Source organism: Hibiscus syriacus, unplaced genomic scaffold (genome assembly GCF_006381635.1).
Source record: "Hibiscus syriacus cultivar Baekdansim isolate YM2019G1 unplaced genomic scaffold, ASM638163v2 tig00110044_pilon, whole genome shotgun sequence".
NCBI lineage: Eukaryota > Viridiplantae > Streptophyta > Magnoliopsida > Malvales > Malvaceae > Hibiscus > Hibiscus syriacus.
In genome coordinates, this window is record NW_024062574.1 from 1579380 (window position 1) to 1599408 (window position 20029).

General features: G+C 35.5%; 2 protein-coding genes and 2 pseudogenes across 3 annotated transcripts; 1 reads left to right on the plus strand and 3 right to left on the minus strand.

The window, feature by feature from the left end:
- Window positions 1-1610: 1610 nt before the first annotated feature.
- On the plus strand, window positions 1611-4738 carry LOC120213826 (FRIGIDA-like protein 4a). 2 transcript variants are annotated; one of them, XM_039211885.1, is made up of 3 exons: window positions 1611-2612; window positions 3483-3676; window positions 3951-4738. In XM_039211885.1, the coding sequence occupies exons 1-3, from the start codon at window positions 1718-1720 to the stop codon at window positions 4446-4448; spliced, it is 1587 nt and encodes a 528-aa protein (XP_039067816.1). In that variant the 5' UTR covers window positions 1611-1717; the 3' UTR covers window positions 4449-4738. The 2 variants fall into 2 exon arrangements, with proteins under 2 accessions (XP_039067816.1, XP_039067817.1); XM_039211886.1 differs by having other exon boundaries at window positions 3483-3658.
- A 662-nt stretch (window positions 4739-5400) lies between these two features.
- LOC120213830 lies at window positions 5401-5926 on the minus strand (annotated as a pseudogene).
- Window positions 5927-11078: 5152 nt separating this feature from the next.
- On the minus strand, window positions 11079-13719 carry LOC120213829 (annotated as a pseudogene).
- Window positions 13720-13723: 4 nt separating this feature from the next.
- Window positions 13724-14315, minus strand: LOC120213828 (preprotein translocase subunit SECE1-like). The gene has a single exon (XM_039211887.1). It carries the CDS (start codon window positions 14264-14266, stop codon window positions 13739-13741), a length of 528 nt encoding a protein of 175 aa, XP_039067818.1. The 5' UTR covers window positions 14267-14315; the 3' UTR covers window positions 13724-13738.
- Window positions 14316-20029: the final 5714 nt, after the last annotated feature.

Here is a 20029-nt window from a genome sequence, read left to right on the forward strand (position 1 = left end):
AAAAAGGTATGAAAAGTTACATGGTTTTTGGGAACACACGAGATAACCTATTATGATCTCCTGAACTCAGTCATCCGAAATATTTCTCTAAACTGAAAGCTTATTGTCTGTTACCATCTGAAATACCGGTAGGATTTCTGCTCAACATAAAGATTTGTAGATGTTTGAACCGATAAGAAAAATATATGTTTATCTGTATCTATACGTTCTTCAACATCATCTGGTAGTTCTGTATTTCTGAGTTTTCCGAAGCTCATTCTATTACTCAACATTGCAGGTTAAAATAATTGTACCAGTTCAACTATCGTCATCAGTATGGGAGTTCTTACGCGTTTCTTGCAGAATATGGTACATGTAATTAGGGGGCATGTAATTGTATTTTTATTTATATACGAGTATGAAAATCTGTTTTATTTTCTACAAACTGATAAATGATTTTATAAGTTACATGTTTTAATAAAAAATTTAAATTTTCCGCCATTTTTATAGTGGGTCGCTCCAGTGGCCCTAATGTGATACTCCAGATCGGATCGTGTTATCCGTATCGGTTTGAGGGGTTACAATAATCTATTCATTCTTATATAAATACACATTTAAAATATATATCAAAATATTGTTGTTTAAAAATCAATTTATAAATTTTTACGTTTATGACTTATTTTTGTAATTTCTTTTCTATTCAAATTTAATTATGTACTTCTGGTACGAATTAAATTACTTTAATAATTAATAAAATTATAATCGTTGTTAGACGTTACATATTCGAGCATCAATAATTACAAGTGTGATTTAACATTTATTGTGAAATGGTTGAGAGTAAAGATTAAATTAAGAATTTATTATAAAAGGGTTAAAGTATTTTTTGTTTTTCATAAATACAATTTTTTAATCGATGACGACTTGATAATTTTTTATTTTTAAATATATATATATATATATATATATATATGGTTTAAATATTAATTAATATTTTAAAAAATAATTGACATGGCCAAGACTCTTCTTAACCCTATGTTTCTAGTATTTTATTAAGAGTAATTAAAATATATATTATTTTATAATTACATTAATTTAAATAAAAGATTATGACCAACAATTGATCTAGTAGGATGAGATACTAAGTCCCTTGAACAAAGTCAAGGATTCAAATTCTGACATTTATAAATGAAGCAATTTGGGTTGGTTAATCGTCTCCCTCGCATCTGTAATGTTCGATCTCAATTAGTCGATCAAGAGATCAAATTTAAGTGATTAATTAAAAAAAGTTATGTATTTTGAAAGAAAAAAAATCTGACGCCGCCCATGTGGGTACGGGGACTGCCCAGTGGACCACTTGTCCCGCCTTTTACTTTTCCCAGCTTTTTTCCTCCTTCCCTGTTTGTTTGTTTCTTTACTTTTTCCCACTCTCTCAGGCTTTTTTTATCACTGATTGTCCCTTATCCTACCGCCTCTCTCTCCTCCATGCATCTTCGTCTGTTCCTCTTATCCTACGCACCAAAGTGTAAGCTAGAAATACTCACTGCTCGCCATCATTTTGCTCCTCAGTCGCCATTATACGTGTCTTCCTTTCAATCATCCACGTCATCGTATCTTAAGCCTTTTTTACTTCCTGTTTTCCTCCATCGCTAGGTTTTCTTCCTTTCGTTTTTCTTTTTCGGTTTTCGATTACTGAGTCACCGAACGAGTTAAGGAAAGAGAACGAGTTTCACCGACGACCATGGGGTCGATCACCGATCCTGGCGAGTTGACCGAGTTATCACAGCCGAGTTTCGATGAGTTCCAGCGTCAGACGTCTCTGATGACGAGCTGCACTCTCCTCTGGAAAGAACTCTCCGATCACATAAACTCACTCGAGCAGAACCTTATGAAGCAGTCGGAGACCTTGAAACGCAAGATCGAGACGCTTGACTCGGAGACCAAGGCCTCACTCGACTCACTCAAGAAGCGCGAGCTCAGCATCGAGGACAGCGTCAAGATCGCGCTCAGAAAAGTCGAGTTCTGCGCCAAAGACGCCATGAGAACACTCACCGACGACGTCGAAGAGAATCCAGACGGCGAGGTCGACAACGGAGACGGACTTTTGCAGCACCTGAAATCATCGTGCTTGAAAATGGAAGCTAAAGAGTTCTGGAACTTCGTGACCGGCAAAAAGAAGGAAATTGATTTGTTGAGAGAGAAAGTCCCTGCAGCTTTGTCTGAATGCATCGATCCGGCGAGGTTCGTTATGGAGGCCATATCGGAGGTATTTCCTGTGGATAAAAGAGACAATGATGGAGGAAGTGATTTAGCCTGGGCTTGTGTTTTGATCCTCGAAAGCTTAATTCCGGTGGTGGTTGATCCGGTAATTGGAAAATCAAGGATGCTGGTAACGCCAAGTATGAAAGAGCAGGCGAAAGAAATCGCGGAGACGTGGAAAATGAGCCTTGAAGAGAGAGGAGGAATTGAAAATGTGAAGACTCCTGATGTTCATACCTTTTTGCAACATTTGGTTACTTTCGGGATTGTTAAGAAAGAAGATCTGGAGTTTTATAGGAAGCTTGTTGTTGCTTCTGCTTGGAGAAAACAAATGCCCAAACTCGCCGTTTCTCTCGGCCTCGGCGACCAGATGCCTGGTATTATTTTCCTTTCTGATGTTTAAGTTTAACTGTGATGGTGACATGATAGTGATTATATTGTCTGATATATTTGAACCCTTGTCGGCAGAACTTTCTGAATTAACATAGTTGTTGAAGATAAGATTTTTAGAACAATTCATGAGCTTATGTTGCATATAGAGTGAGTCTCAGATTCCTGTTTCGTAAGCTAGACCGTGGTATGTTTGCATTGGTAGAATGTTTATCCTTGTATTTGGATGGTTTGAATCAGGGGTCTATAGTTGTGTCGGTACGAAGAATTATTGTATAGGACGGGAATTAGCTTTCGGTTATTGTTTTAGCATGTAGCTAAAGCATCTGCCTTTTCTTTTGCTAGCTTACATGCTTTCAATATGGCTTTAGCTTGTGTAATTTTCTCATTGTTATTTGATTGAGTGGAGTGTTGCCAATAGTTATATATTATTTTTGTCGTTCAGATGATATATGGTCCTAATCAGGTGACCGATTAGGGTAACAAATATCCTGCTGCAATTTAGCATTTGGAAACTTTGTGCTGCATGCTGTGAAAAGTGTACTGACTTGTTGTTCAAATGGATTAAGAATTTACCTTTATTTTAAGATGGGTGAGGCAAGATGCTCATAGGATTGAATATGTATCGAGTTCTGTTTTGAAGTCAACAGTTGTTATAGTTTGTTAGAGAGAAAATGTGAATTCAACAGTGTTGGATGTATTCTGCATAACTCAAACATTTGGAAATTTTTAGTTTACTGTTGTGTTTCTGCTGATTCTCTCTCTATGGATTTCTATTGTATGAATTTGCAGTGATTCGTAGCATTAAGTTACTATTATTAGGTTGAGTTTTTATAATGCCTTCAATTATGTAGTAGACATGATTGAAGAGTTGATCAGCAAGGGACAACAGCTTGATGCCGTTCATTTTACTTATGAAGTTGGCCTTGTGGACAAGTTCCCCCCTGTACCTCTGCTGAAAGCTTATTTGAGGGATGCGAAGAAAGCTGCATCTTCTATCTTAGATGATCCCAATAATACTGGCCGGGCTTCGGTATACCCATATTTACTCTACTGATAGTTTTTCTCATTCTGATGATCTCTTTACTCTTTACCTTTATGATTGGATTATCCATTTTTTTACTTAATTGAATGTTAGATGCAAGGGGTTCCTCCTGAGGTTTGCTGTAAGCTATAAGCTGATTTATTTCACTCATATATTTGCCTGCTAACTGAAATAAATTAAAATATGATTTTTTTATATGATAAAGCATGCCTCATATGGTTAATGGTATTGTCATTTCATATATCTTTCTGATGGGGATCTTTGTTCATGATTTTTGCAGCAACTTGCTGCACGCAAAGAGCAATCAGCACTTCGTGCTGTCATCAAGTGCATCGAGGATTACAAACTCGAGGCTGAGTTCCCACCTGAAAACCTCAAGAAACGACTTGAGCTGCTAGAGAAGACCAAGACAGAGAAGAGAAAGACAATTATAGTCCCTGCTAACAAGCGAACACGTGCAAATAATGGCGGTCCAATGCCTCCAGCTAAAGCTGGGCGTTTGGCGAATGCATATGTCTCGTCATTCCTTGCACCTCCTCCTTTTGTAAGGTCTCCCTCACACACCCAGTACCCCGCTGCAGTCCCGGGATACCCATCCCCACCCCCACCAGCCATGTACGGAAGCAGGAGCCCACCCACCAACCCCTATGCTTACTCACCAGAAGCAGCCCCTCCTCCCCTTCCTGGTTCATCCCCAGGAGCTCCCATGAACTATCCCGCATATGTGGGCTACGGTAATGGTTTGGCACCCGCATATCAGCAGGCTTACTACCGATAGACAATGGAAACGACGACTCTGGAGATGGTAACCCACTGATACCCTGACTACTAGCCAACCAAATCTAAAGTTTATATTTCTAAAATGGTTTGCTTGTAATATCACTAACCGTTTTAATGGTAGCGATGTCTGTGTGTTTTATTATAACTGCTGTGCTTCCTCGCTTTTTGCCAAAAACGAGAAGCTGTATTTCTAATGTTGATCGAAAAAACTCTAGTACTAGATGATTGTGGTTAAGCATAACAATGTCTAAACTCAAGACTACCATGTAGGATTAGTTTGTAGAAAAATGTCCCTACTGTTTATCTGATCTGATGAACCTTTTTACATCCTTTATGCTTGTTTCCGAACCGAGTATTTATGGAAGATGGGGACTGTTGTGGGGGACTTTGAAAGGACCCCATCATTTAGGTGACTCTCAAGCAAAGTAAAGCCTCAAGGCATAGGAAAGATCCTCAGCTCATTCTTAAATGATCAATTTTAGTTCGTTTTAATACTTAAATTTTGATTTTTTTTTAAAATCATATGCAACCTTTAGTATTTGTTTCATATACTACTATAATTCTTTTATCACGTTTTATATTTCAATTATCAGTTTTGGTCATTTTAATACTTAAACTTTTATTTTTTTTAAATTATACTTAACTTTTAGTTTTTGATTCATTTTAATACTCTAATGTTTTTATCGCGTTTAATACTTAAATTATCAATTTTGGTTCTTTTTAGTATTTAAATTTTTAATTTTTTAAAATTTAACCTTAAGTTTTAAGGAGTATTAAAATGAAATAAAAATTAAACATTATATATAATTTTAAAAAAAAATTAAAAGCTTAAATACTGATGAATTAAACTGATAGTTTAGATATAATCCAAAATGTATTTAGTAAGTTATTGTATTAAAGGGATGAATATCATGAAATTACGAGTAAAGAGATGGGATAATATTGTCATCGTCTTCTCAAGGACCTCCGATATCATTGAAGAACAAAAACACTAAAACTAGGCAAAATAAAATCAATCATTGGCCGTTTTCAATTGCAAAGCGAGCAACTCTTCCTCCGGAATAGTCTTGATATGGCAATCCGATGTGGGATAAGAAACACAAAGCAAAGCGAACCCACTCTCCACAACATCATCACTAAGCATACCTTCGCTCTGATCGACGCTGCCGCTCACCAGCGTCGCCGGACAAGTCATGCAAACCCCGAGCTTACAGTCGTAGGGCACGGCCAGTCCCTCCTCCAGCGCCTTCGATAGAATGGTCTCGTCGTCTTCGACCTCTAGCACCGTGGACTTGCCTTCGTGCCCCAATACCACTTTGTAAGAACTTCTTGCTATTAGTGCCGAGAATCGTCTGGGTGACGGCCCGCGGTGGTGGATTTTGGGGTTCGGCTGAGATTTGGGGGTTGGGATCGTCGTGGTGGGGTGTTTGGTTTGCTGAGAATTAAGGGAGATTGTGTGAAATGAAGGGTTGCCATTGTTGGATTTTTTGGGGTTGCTGGCAAAAGAGAATGAAAAGCTTGTTTTCGCGTTGGGTAAATTTTGTATTTAATACTTAAATGATCAATTTTGATTCATTTAGTACCTAAACTTTTAATTTTTAAAATTATATCTAACATTTATTTTATTTTATTTTAATATTCCGTCATTAAAAATTCAATGGATGTGTTGGTGGCGCATGATTTCGATGGACAACGACCAATCCAAATAATGGACTATCAAAGAATGACGAGTCAACCAATATAATCCAGTTTTATGTCCATCGAACAATTGACGACAAGATCGGAGGATGAATAAATCCAAGAGTTTTGTTGACTTGGAGAGATTGAAATGAAAGTCAAAATCGCATTCAGTAGGTTGAAAAGGTGTTAGTTGAAAAATTTAGACTTCATTTACTGATAGGTATGATGGCTGATAATTATAGACATGACGGTCAACGAGCTCGTTTGTTAAGTTGTTAACAATGAGTAGGGGTGGCAATTGAGTGGGGGGAAATCGAAAACTGTGGGGGTCCAAACTGACGGGGATGCAGAATAATTGAAATCTTCACCCACGGGGATGAGGACGGGGGAAGTTTTATCCCCGAAACTCAAATGGGGATAAGGACGAGGATTGCTATATCTGAACCGTGAGGATAACTAAATCGTACCAATTTAAATAACTGTGGGGAACCCCCAAAAATAATCGTAAAGATTCCCGATATTTTACAAAAATAACTGTGGGATCCTTGAAAATTATTTGTGAGATTACTTGATGCCACTGGTTACATCTAAAATTGAAATTTAGATTTTTTTCTCATTTAATATACATTGATTTGTTTAGATTGAAATGGTTACAACAACAAAATCTTATTCACATATGCAATGAGGTAAGGGGGAGGTAGTGTAGTAAGCTGCTCCCAACGCCAGGTTGAGAGCAGCTTCCGTGGAAGACCTCCGGTAGTCAGAAAATTAAAAGTAAAGATAAAATGTAATACATGTATAAATAAATAAATAAATAAATACATAGTTAAACAGTCTTCATATGCAGTCTTCATATGCGATTCTGTAATGGGAAGCAATCTATGCAAATAAATCCCTGCGTAAAAATCTCTGCATATAGATAGAAACGTAAGACCCGGCTAAATTTAAAAAGAGTAAACCTGAAGAGAAATGATACACAGAAGTCAACGATAGCAAGCTACTATAAGGAAATAAAGTCAAATGGGTTAAAACCTAAACTAAGCCTACACTACTGAGCTACCCTAGTTCTAAGCCTTCTTAAATTCCAATGACAGAAACGTATAAAAGTAGAAGTCATGGAAATTACTACAAAGGCAGTAAAAAGAATATAAAGATGTTACACCTATGGTTGTGACATGCACTACTCGTCTACTATGGTCTTAAGTCTCCATACTTTCCTATCGGAGGTCATATCCTCGGTAAGGGTTAAATCCTTCAAATCAGATCTCAAGCAGTCTTCCCACTTCCGCCTTGGTCGTCCTCGTCTTCTGGCACCGTCGACTGTGATCGACTCTACCCTCCTGACCGCATCCGACGGTTGTCACCTAAGGACATGCTCAAACCATCGTAGTCTTCCCTCCCTCAATTTTTCGGATACAAATACCACCCCCAAGGACATCCTAATAGCAGAGTTTGATGTCATGTCCCACAGAGTCCCACACATGCCCATCAAAGCATTCTCATTTCTGCGGCCTCCATCCTCCTTACGTGATCCTTCTTGATTTCCCAACATTCTGAACCATACATCAGCGTTGGTCTTATTGCCATTCTATAAAATTTTCCCTTAAGTTTTAGAGGCACCCTCTTGTCACACAAAACTCCAGTAGCAGCCCTCCACTTTAGCCATCTCGCCTTTATATGGTGTGTAACGTCATCATTTATACCCCCATCTTTATGTATCATAGACCCTAGGTACTTGAAACAATCCTTTGAGGGGAAGACATATCCTTCTATGCATACTTCTACATCTTCATAGTTTTGGTTCCCACTGAAGTTTGAACATAAATACTCTGTCTTTTCAATATTGATCCTTAGACCTTTTCTTCCAAAGCAGTCTTCCAGGTAGCCAGTATACTATTAAGCTCTGTTTTTATTTCAGCAACTAGGACAATGTCGTCAGCGAAAAGCATACACCATGGAACACCGTCTGGTGTCGCACAATAGATGTCGTCCATAATCAAGGCGAAGATGTAAGGGCTGAGAGTCGATCCTTGGTGGAGTCCGATTTCCACCGGGAATGCCTCGTGTCGCCAATTGTAGTTCTGACGTATGTAGTAGATCTACAGTACATATCACGAATTGCCCGGTTATAAGCAGTTGGGATCCGTCTCGTTTCCAAGGTCTTCCAGATCGTATTGCGGGGAACACTATCATACGCCTTCTCAAGATCAATGAACACCATGTGAAGATCTCTATTTTTTCCCTATATTTCTCCATAAGCCGTCGAAGTAGATGAATCGCCTCTGTAGTAGACCTGCCTGGCATAAATCCAAATTGGTTTTTCGAAACCCTAGTAACCTGTCTCAACCTAGCCTGTATCATCTTTTCCCATAGCTTCATGGTATGACTGAGTAGTTTAATACCTCTGTAGTTGCCACAACGTTGGGGGTCTCCTTTATTTATAGATTGGTATCACCGTAGACTCTCTCCACTCCTCTAGCATCTTGGCAGTCTCTAAAATAATATTAAAGATGTTGGTCAACCACTTAACTCCCTCTTCTCCTAAGGCCAACCACACAGTGATAGGAATTTGATCTGGACCGACAACTTTGTCCCTCCCCATATTTCTAAGAGTTATTTTGACTTCCTCAAACCCAATTCTACTTGTAGGGCAATCATTGGTCGTAGTATGATAGTCGGCTGACCCATCAACGGTACTATCTCTACAGGGAGAGACACCGTCATTAAATAAGCCAAAGAAATAACTACCCCAAACCCTCTTAATATCATGATCTTTCACTAAGAGAACACCATTATTGTCCTTAATAAACCTAATGCTACCTATATCATTTTTCCTATTTTCCCTGGATTTTGCAAGCCTGAAGATGTTGTTTTGTCCTTCCTTGGTGTCTAATCTCTTGTACATTTCCTCGTATGCTTTATCCTTTGCTTTAGCCACTGTTTTCTTGGCTTCCCGCTTTGTCTCCTTGTATCTTTGTTTAGCTATCGATCTTTCTTCGTTGTCATTGCATTGTAGAAACTCCTTGAAGCAAGTTTGCTTTGTCTTCACCTTAGTTTGGACTTCGTCGTTCCACCACCATGATTCTTTATGTTCCTTGACCTTCCCTGTCGACAACCCAAGGGTGTTTTTGCCCACCTCTCTGATGGAATTTGCCATATTTTTCCATAACATATCTGCATTATTTGAGTTTGTAGTTCCAAAACCTGTATTAGATAAAACTTTACTTCTAAAGTCATCAGCTGTCGCTCCATGTAAGTTCTTCCAAAGGATCCTAGGTTTACCAAGTTTAGCATTCCTATGAGTGCTCCGCCCATGGCGTACTCGGAACACCAAAACCAACAATCTGTGTTGTGATGCACATGTCTCTTCAGGGAACACCTTACAGTCAATGCAAGCCCATCGATCCCGATTTCGAACCAAGATGTAGTCGATTTGGGTACAATGTCCCCCGCTATGGAACGTAATCAAGTTCACATCTCTCTTGTTAAAGAAGGAGTTAGTGACCACCATATCGTGTGCAGTAGCAAATTCAAGCAACGTACGCCCCTCCTCGTTCCTATTACCAAAATCGAAACCCCCATGAACACCGTCATACCCGTCAGTTGCACTACCTATATGGCCATTGAAGTCTCCCCCTATGAAAACTTTTGGTCCTCCGGAATGCTCCTAAGTACATCATCTAAATGATCCTAGAAGCAACGTTTCTCCCCCTCCCCTAGGCCAACGTGTGGGGCGTACACTGAAAGGACATTCACCACTTCCGCTTCTATAATAACCTTAATCATCTTGATCCTATCCCGGTATCTATAAACTTCAACTACATTTTCCTTGAGCCTAGAGGATACCAAGATATCCACCCCATTTCTAGCGTTATCTACGCCTGAATACCACAACTTGAACCTATTACACTCTCTGGCGTGAGCCCCTTTTCACTTGGTCTCCTGAATACATGCAAAATCTATTTTCCTATTATTAAGTATGTCGGTCAGCTCCAGTAGCCTAGCATTTAATGTGCCTACATTCAACGAACAAACTCTAAGTCTAGTCTCCTTGACACCACTCTGTCGAGCCCTCCCCTTATACGCCCTATGGGATCTAAAAGAAGGACAATACCTCAAGTAATCATCTATAACCGAAGCTATGAGGAACTATGAAAAGGAATCCAAAGAAAACAGAAGATGCACCAATAAAACGCTAGAGACTTGAGGGGTACTAAGAAGCCTAGTTGGTTAATAGTATTTTAAGACAAATTTTAAATGTATATACTTAAATAACAAATTAGTTCAATTAAATAGACAACCTTTAAAACTGCAAATTGAACTAACTACCCAAAACCTAATAAAAATTACAACATCGCAAGATTAATAAATAAATAAAATCATTAAAGAGTAATTCATTCAATTGAGATTAATAAAATGCTAAGGTCGGAACTAAATAGTAAAACTAGGGAGGAAAGGTGTAAAATTGTACGTACAGAACTACAATTAGAGGGAGGAGTCTCCGGAGGTGACAGAAGCACTAAACGGCGAGGAGATGAGTACAAATTGAACTCCTGAAAGAAAACACTGTAACTTAAAGAGAGTACAAATGAAGGAAATGTAATACCTTTAACACAGGGAGGTCGAAAGGACCGATCGGCAAAGAGAGGAGGAGATCAAATCGACCCAAGTCAGAGTACCGTTGGTGGAAATGAGGAACTATTGAGCTTCAACAAAACATGATTAAGTTCATAGAAAATCTAAAATCATTGAAATGGTTTTACAAACCGCAGATTGAACATGAAAATAAACAGCCGAGAAAATAACAAAAAACAAAATTGAAAATGGTTAAGATTGTATATATACATCGGGTGTTAAATGAGTATTAAATTTGAAACTTTTATATTATAGATACAAATCAATTTGAGACAATCTGATATATCTTACAAGTTTTAGGTGTTGCATTAATTTCAAAAATGTTTGTTTATTTTTTTGGGATGGGAATTAACCGAAATCCGCATCGATCCGTAAGGGATGAGTACGAGGACAAAAAAATCCCCAAAACATATAATGGGATTCCCCAAAATCGTACCTGCAAGTGTTGGGAACGGAATGAGTAAATGTAAAACGGTCACCGCCCCGTTGCCACCCCTAACAGTGAGATACTAAAATAAAACAAAAACTAAATGTTAAATATGATTTTGATTTTTTTAAAAGTTTAAGTACTAAAACAGATAAAAATTGATAATTCAAATACAAATGCTTAATTTACCCTATTTAAATATCCTTATAAAAATCAAGATTACAGAATAAATTACGATAATGTTTGGTTCATTTATAAAAAATACAAGAATTTTGTCTACGAGGATCTGTTTAAGTGGTTGGGATTCATAAATTTTAACTTATAAGGTCAAGATCAAATCCTACCATTGTCACTTTTGGTGGGCAATCTATAAATTCCAATATAAATCTTAATTGGATCTTAGGTATGCCTTGTGGAGGCCACCCTTGACCTAAACTTTTTTTTTTTGTATAAAAAATAAAAAAAATACATAATTATATTATACAATATAAATTTTAATTATTTCGTATCTTATTAATATACACCTTGTATTACACTATGTCCATAACGTCTTTGCCCAATGTAAGATTACAACCTACCAATGATGTTGTATATCAAACATTAGAAATTTTGTTTTGAAATTTAAGATTTTATCATGTATTTAAAATTTAAACTTCACTATATATTGATCATATTTGAATGTATATTGTATTAGTTATTTTCTCTTATAATTATTCGGATATTAGTTTTTTTCAAAATAAAAAAAATTATCATTTATAAAATCAAAATATAATTTTATCTTTATATTAGCTTTTAACTTTATAATTTTATCTTTTATAAAAACAATGAACTTGAGTTTTCTTGTAGTAATATACCAGGGATTCAGAGAAGGCCAAAACTACAGGTTAAATGAAAGTGGACTCATGATGCACGGATCAAAACCCGCAGCACATGATCAATAGACAAACCACGTTGTCGAAGGCCAATGTGCTCAAGAGATAAACGAATCAAATTGTTCAACGACATGCATGAACATCCATTTTCAATAGATACAACTACACCCTTTCAGTCTTCCATTTGATTTTGCAGAAAAATGCCGAGTGCAAGTAAATTATATGCAGGGATGGATACTTTGACACTTACCAGGCTTTCCTCCTGAGAGAGCAGGAATTTCAACTGGTTCAACCTCATAAAGCTACCATGTAAAACAAAGTAATAAGAAACTTGATTGTATGGATAACCAGATACACACATACAGAGACATACATACATACATACATAAATACACACTAATTAACCAATTCGACAGTGAACTGATAGTACGAGTAAAATATGCAATCTTACCTTTATGCTGGGATTCTGCTCCTTCAGATATTTGCCTACACCTGTTTTGGTGCCACCAGTACGTATGCCTGAAACAAGTGCATCGATTTTACCTCTCGAAACTTCCCATAACTCAGGTCCGGTAGTCTCGCAGTGTATCTATATCAACAACAGTATATGTCAATAGGCTTATTCAACCAAACAAATGGATTTGGATCCATTAAAATATGATTTCGAAAACACCTTTGGGTTGGCAGGGTTTTCAAACTGCTGGAATATATATGCATTAGGTGTCTTAGCCATTATATCTCCTTTGCTTTCCGTGCATCCCCTTTCATGCCCTTGGCAGGATCAGTGAGAACCAGTTCGGCCCCAAATGTGCAAAGAATAATCCTTCTTTCGAGACTCGTCGAAGCAGGCATTTTGATGATAAGCCTGTATTGCTTCGCAGCAGCCATAAATGCTAGTAGGTTCAATGAGGTCACTCTTCAAACAACCGTTTCGGAAAAAGAAGTTAAAACACAAAATCAAGCGTCGTTGTACTTGAATGAATTTGGCCTTCAGAACCAAACTTGAATGATTTTTGTTCTATTCAAATAATAATCAACCATCCCACACCAACTAAGGCCAAATACAATTTACTAAAACACTGTTCCTATAAGCTAATCACTCAGACTCTTTATTTCTCTTAAAAGTATCTGATCAGATACACATTCAGACATGATTATTGGGTATAATTCTCCTAATCTAAGGACAAACTTAAAAAATTAAGCATACTCGAATTCGACACTCAATATACCGTATCCGAGAAACCAAATTGAAATTTACTAGTAGTTCACAAAAGAAGCTACTAACCTTTCAGAGGTAATAAGACCCTTTTTCTCTGCATCTAAGATCATGCTATAATCAATCCTACACCATAAAAAAAACAACTGTTATGTAAAATTGCACTGATTTGTTCTATAAAATCTATGCAGGCGATACTTCCAGGCATTGTGGAAAGGTATTTGTCATCAGTGCTGTTTGAATCAGTAAGAACGAAGCACAGAGCATGAATTTCGAGCCATGAGCTATTTTTCCATGGCTGATTATCATCAGTTTTTGTTTGGGATTTTAACTTATGCGTTGTAGCTATGTGATCGAAGCGGAGAACATTCATAATCAAAGCACGATTATCAAACAAAACCCTCTTCACATATGAATTACCATACAACTTACAATTAAATCGGAAATTTAGAAACAAATCAGCTGAAGAAATCTTGGACGCCTTTACCGGAAAAAACACGATCGGAGAGTTCAGCCAAAATGGCATTAACAGTGAGTAAAACGACACTGGAACCAGCTATAACACCAAGGACAACGCCGGTAGTCCCCAACACTTTACCAAACGCGGGCCACTCGATTTCCCTTATCTCCTCCGCCACTCCTCCGGCAAGGCTATCACTGTTCGCTTCTCTCTCCTTCATCGCCATCTTTATCTCCGCTCCTAGGGCGCTCAACTCGCTTTCCTCACTCGCCGAAGCCTCCACCTCTGCCTTCTCTTCCTTTTCTGTCACTGGATTTTCCACGCTCTCCTTGCTTTCTTCGATGGCCTTAACGGGAAACAACCGGTATTTGTTTGAATCCCCGGTGACTTTGGGAAGTTGTTTGGTTTTCGAAGGGAAAGAGAAGAAACGGTGGCCGGAGGTGACTGATTTCGAATGCGAGCATGTCAGGGAAGGAGCGGCTGTTTTCGTCGGAGATGCGAATGGTAATAGCAGCGCCGCCGCCATTTTTCGCCGGAGCTTAAAAGATTGGGCAGATAAGTAATTATCCACTGATTCTTTTGTTTATATGTGCAGATAAGTAATTATATATATATAAGTAATTAGTAATTATATATATATATATATATATTCATTGGCAGTCTAAACGATTGGGCTTATCCACTGATTCGTTAAGGGCAGGTGGTGGCCCAATTTTGCAAAATCAAAATAAAAATTAAATCTTTAGTGCAAATTTTTTTGAATAATATGTGAAAGAAAGTCATATAAAGTATGAAAAATATTATTTTCAAGTAATATATTTATTACTGTATATATTGGAAGTCGTTTAAAATACACAGTAATTTTTTGAAATTGTTTAGTGTGTAAGACGTTTTTTTAGGATTCATACATACACGACAGTAAAGATAGTTTATGATACTCTAAAAGTCGTCGGATGATCATAAAGCCTAAAATCCCAACACATTAGTACCTATTTTTGACCTTATGCTTTTTTCAAAATCATATCTAACATTACATTTTGGTTTATGTAACACCGAAATCCGGCACGAAACAAAGTCGACCGATTAGAATGTCATACGGGACCACTGTAGTGGTTAACCTAAAAATTTTCTTTAAAAACTTTTGTAAAACATCAATTTAAATAATAATTAAATTAACCATAAATAAATAGAGTTAACATCGGGAAGCTCCCAGCATAAGTATATCAAAATAATAAAATCAAGTATTAAATAATACATGTCCTATGGACAAAAGACTCAAGACGTACTCTGTTACTGCTCAAACTGCCTAGAACATACCCTGGTGCGATAGCTCATCAAATGCACTTCCTAAGGACCTGTGCAAGAAAATAAATTCTGAAAGCTGAGCTTACTAGCATAGTGTCACACCAACAACTAAATCATATAAAAAGTGTTCAATAAATGCTCATGCTATCGAGTGCAATAAGAAAGTGAGTATACTCGTATATTGCACACCACTCTAAGGTAGACATCATGGTGTGGTCAAAGAGTTCACATCTCGGGACACACACCCTCTCCAGTCTACGTAGAGTGAGGTCCATGATATTTGCATCAGACACAACATCATACTAACCCACCCTCGCGAGTGTTCAGGCCTCGCGCCCTAGTTAGTCTTAAAGTGCCTTGCGCACTTACTTAAGGATATCTGGATACTCTATACCTCGACTATCATCATCTGCTAAAGTAACTCAAATGTCCTGACCGTTTTCCCGATCGTCATTCAAGGCTAGTTTTATGTCGTCCTAGTTGATATTGTTTCTATATGTAATTGCATATTAACAAGGTTCTCACTTGTAGTTTTATTTGATAGTGTTTTAGTGTCATTGGGTCACTCAATAACATTTTTAAATCCCTTGGGTTTCTTGCCCATAAATGTGCGATTGTACGATATTGAGCCCCTTTAGTATCAGTATCGATCCACGAGTATCGATACTTGTCCTTGGGTATCGATTCTTACAGGGTGATTTTAAGCTGGGAATAAAGGTAGTATCGCTACTGTTGAACTAATATTGATACTTTTGAGCTAGGGTATCAATACTATTTAGGGAATCGATGCCAATTTTTGTTTCGACATTTTTAAAAAATACCTCAGTATCGATAACTCCTATTGGGAGTATCGATACTCTACCCTTAGTTTCGATACTCCCATGTGTACCGATACAAAAATATCCCACTAGAATCGGCTAGGTTTACTTGGTATCGATACCGCCCTGAAGTATCAATACTCTTTGGGTAAGTATCGATACTTCATTTTCTAAATTCTCCCGTTTTAAAGCTAGTTTATGACCAATATCAGTAATGTTGTTCTAGTATCGATACTCAAACCCATAAATGCCCTATTTAGGCACGAATTGACTTCCAAAACCAACCCAAATGCCTTACCGAGGTTACAAAACATTTTTAATGTTTTATGTATGAAAGAAAAAAAATCATAATAAGTATTTATACATGTCAAAACACCAAATATTTGAATTTACCGTTGATGATCATTCATGATTCATAACTCAATACTCACTAGTTAGATGGATTCTAGTGACTCACAAATGGTGTGATTGAGTTGTGAATGTGTTACCTTAGTTCCCTAGTTGCTGGAAATGTCCTTAAATCAACCAAGGGCCAATTTCTCTTTTCCCTTAGCCTTGGAGATTTCTCTCACCTCTTTCACTAACAAATGATTAAAATATGATTTCAACCCTCTAAAACGGATTTAAATTACTAAAGAAATCCAAAACCCACTTTAACCCCCTCACCTAAGGCTCTCCATGGTTAAAACGTGAGGTTTGGATGAAAGCTTGGGATGTTGGGATTTCGTTTTTTACCTTAGAATTTTTGAAATGTGATTGAGATTCTATAAGTTTCCATTTTTGATAATCTAGGAGAATGAGAGATAAGGATTTTTTAAAGAAAGAAAGAAAGAAGAAGAAGAAGAAGACAAGGAGACAAAACTCACCAACGTGACATAACTTAAGCTCTAATTAATGGATTTCAACCTTTAGAAAACTTTAGGGGTAAACCACCATTTTGGTCATTTCATTCTTGGTCAAAGTCTAAATATATCCTTTTTTAAGTCTAGATAGGCTCAAACCCAATTTATGGGAAGCCCAATCTAACCCTAAACACTTAATTGATCTCTTAGTCTACTCTTAAGGTCCAATCAGGTTACTCGAAACTTTGGGGCATTACAATTTCATTTTGATTATCCGTTGGCATGACATTTTTTTTAATGATGATGTGATATTTTCTTATGGTTACGCGTCAACATTACCGTTAATTTTATTAATGGTAGCTAATCAAAATGAAATGAAACTGTAACAATAGGTATGATTTTGGAAAAAAAATAATTTGATAACTAAAATATAATTTCATAAATAGTATGGTGACTAAATACATAATTTATACTAAAATTTATTTATATATATATATATGTAATGTTGTTATAATTAAACTGAAATAATTTGATTAAAATTCTATTATAACACTTATAAGTTAATATGATTAAAGGAAAATTCTAGAATGCACGTCACACATTGATACACATCATTAATTTTGTAGGATAAAGTTTTTAATTGGTCACTAAAATATGATAAATGGGAATCACTCTTCAAGGGTTAAATTATACTTTTGGTCCTCTCATAATTAATCCATATTCAATAATCCTAAAACCATGTGTAGACAATAAAAGCCAAAAACTCCAAGCATTTTGTTCTACCCTTCTCTTGCTCATGCTCATGGTCCAACAATTGTCTTTTACTTCTAAACCAAAGCCATAAAACAATGTTAAGATTCTCCTAACTTGTTTTATTAATTGGCACTACTTGCTCATGCCTACTTACCTAAGCTCTACACTTGGCCTCTTACTATCAGTCCTTTCCCTTTCCCATCCATTTGAACTAAACTTTTAAGGGGGGAAAATAATTAAGCCTCTAAACTTTTTTTATAGCCAATTGAATCCCCAAATCCAAAAATTAATTCAATTAAGTTTTTGAACTAAAAAATTAATCAATTAAATTATTTAATCAATTTTAATTGTCAAGTCTTAATTATTTTATCAAAACATTAGTGTCACATGATGAACAGAAATCCCCTGCCCCTCCCTTGTGCCCCTATCCTTGCCCCTTAGGTTAATTTTCTGACACGTCTCTTTCAATAAATGATCTTATTGTTTGTTTTAATATTAAAGATTTATTGTTTCTACCAACAATCAGTTGGTCTAGTGGATGAAGCACTAGATCCCTTAAGCAAGGTCAGAGGTTCGAATCTTGATGTTTGCAAATGTAGTAAACTGGGTTGAGAGGGTCGCCCTCGCCTCTGTAGTATCCGATCTGGATTAGTCGGTCAATAGATAGATTACCAGTGATTAATTCAAAAAAAACTATTGTTTTTCATTAGTTTTTTATGTTAAGTTACAATTAATATTTCAAAATTTATTTTAATTTTTAATTTAAAAATAAAAAATAACAATGCAAAAAAAATTAAATCAAGTGATTGTAACATTTTAAATATAATATCTTTTTTACGTTGATTTTCTTTTATTTGATATTAGTAATAACAATTATATGTGAATATTTAAGTTTCAATTGTATAAGTATTAAAAATTAAAAATTAAATAAAATATAACGATAATGATTTTTTTAATTTATATGTCGTACATAAGATAAAATAAAATAATTTTTATTACTATAATCACAAAGAATAAAAGTTTTAAGATTTTATTATTCTAATAATAAAAATGATTTTATTGAATTTTATCTTGTATGATCATTTATCGAAATTACTAATCCATTATTTTCTTGTAGTTGTTAGCATCTCTCTTTGGACCCCCTTAGTTTGTCTCCCTCTTTAGCTTCAAAGCACATAAAATATGTTAAAAATAGCAAACCACTCTCTAAATTTTCTCAAATATTCATCTTCATCCCCATGCAATTTATATGGCTTCTAGATGTTTCTTGAGAGGGTTTTAATAAAGGTGGAGTATACAAAGGGTCCTCTGAGCACATGATATTGCTTTATTAAGTCTTTCGACTATTAAAAGTTATAAAATGATCCTCTGACTATATAATGTTACTTTGATAAGTCCCTTAACTATCAAAAATTATAAAATGGTCACCCTACTATTTATTATGTTCCAAACTTGTCCCTTTAAGTTAAAAATTGGCGTTTGTATAAACTGGAAGTTAACATGATAATTGGGATATGATAGTCGTTCGAGATTATGATATCAGATTTTATCATATCACAGTCAACAAGTTAACGTTCAACTCATAATACCGTCAAATCTTTTAACGAAAAAGGTCAAGTTTGAAACATAATGAATAGTCAGGTGACCATTTTGTAACTTTTGATTCTCGAGGGACTAAACAAAATAACACTCTATAGTTGGAGGATCGTTTTATAAGTTTTAATAGCCGAATGACTTAATAAAGAAGTACCCTATAGTCAGGGGACTATTCTTGTACTTTACCCTTTAATAAAATGTGTGATTCATTGTCATTGTATACTCGTATAATGATAATATATTAAGTACTAATATATTGAAGAATTCTAATGATTAAATTCATATTGTATCACATTAAATCTTAATTATTAAGAATAGATCGTTCGAACATGTTTTGTTTTGACTCAATAAAGTTGAATTTAATAAGTTCGGATCGGGTCAAATTTTGTAAAAAAGTAAAACTGGATCGTATTTGGTTTAGGTTAAAAACTTTCCTATCAATTAGTGAAAATAGTATAATTTTCTTTTATATATTTAAGGATAATTGTTAATATTTATCTCTCTATTTTTTATTAGATATTTATTTTATCGAATACAAAATATATATTAATGTTAAGTCGGATGTAAATTTTTACTTTAAAATTCATATTAAGGGTCCGTTTGTTTACCGGAAAACAAATTCCAAAAAACAAATTTCGTAAAATTAATTACATTTCCTGGAAAACGAATTCCGGAAATCATTTTACGTGTTTGGATGACGCATGTAAACCATTTTACACTGGTTAATAAAAAATTTATAAATTATTTATTACAAATATAAAGTACAATAAATAATATTATTTAATAGAAAATAATTAATATAATTAGTTTTAAAATATTAAAATAATGTATACAATATTATTTATTAAAATATTATTTTTATTTTATAAATAAAGTTATTAAGATTATAACATTTTATTAAAATACAAATTTTATAAATTATATTAATTATTTACTAAAATAAAATAAAATAAAATATTAATTATATTAATTATT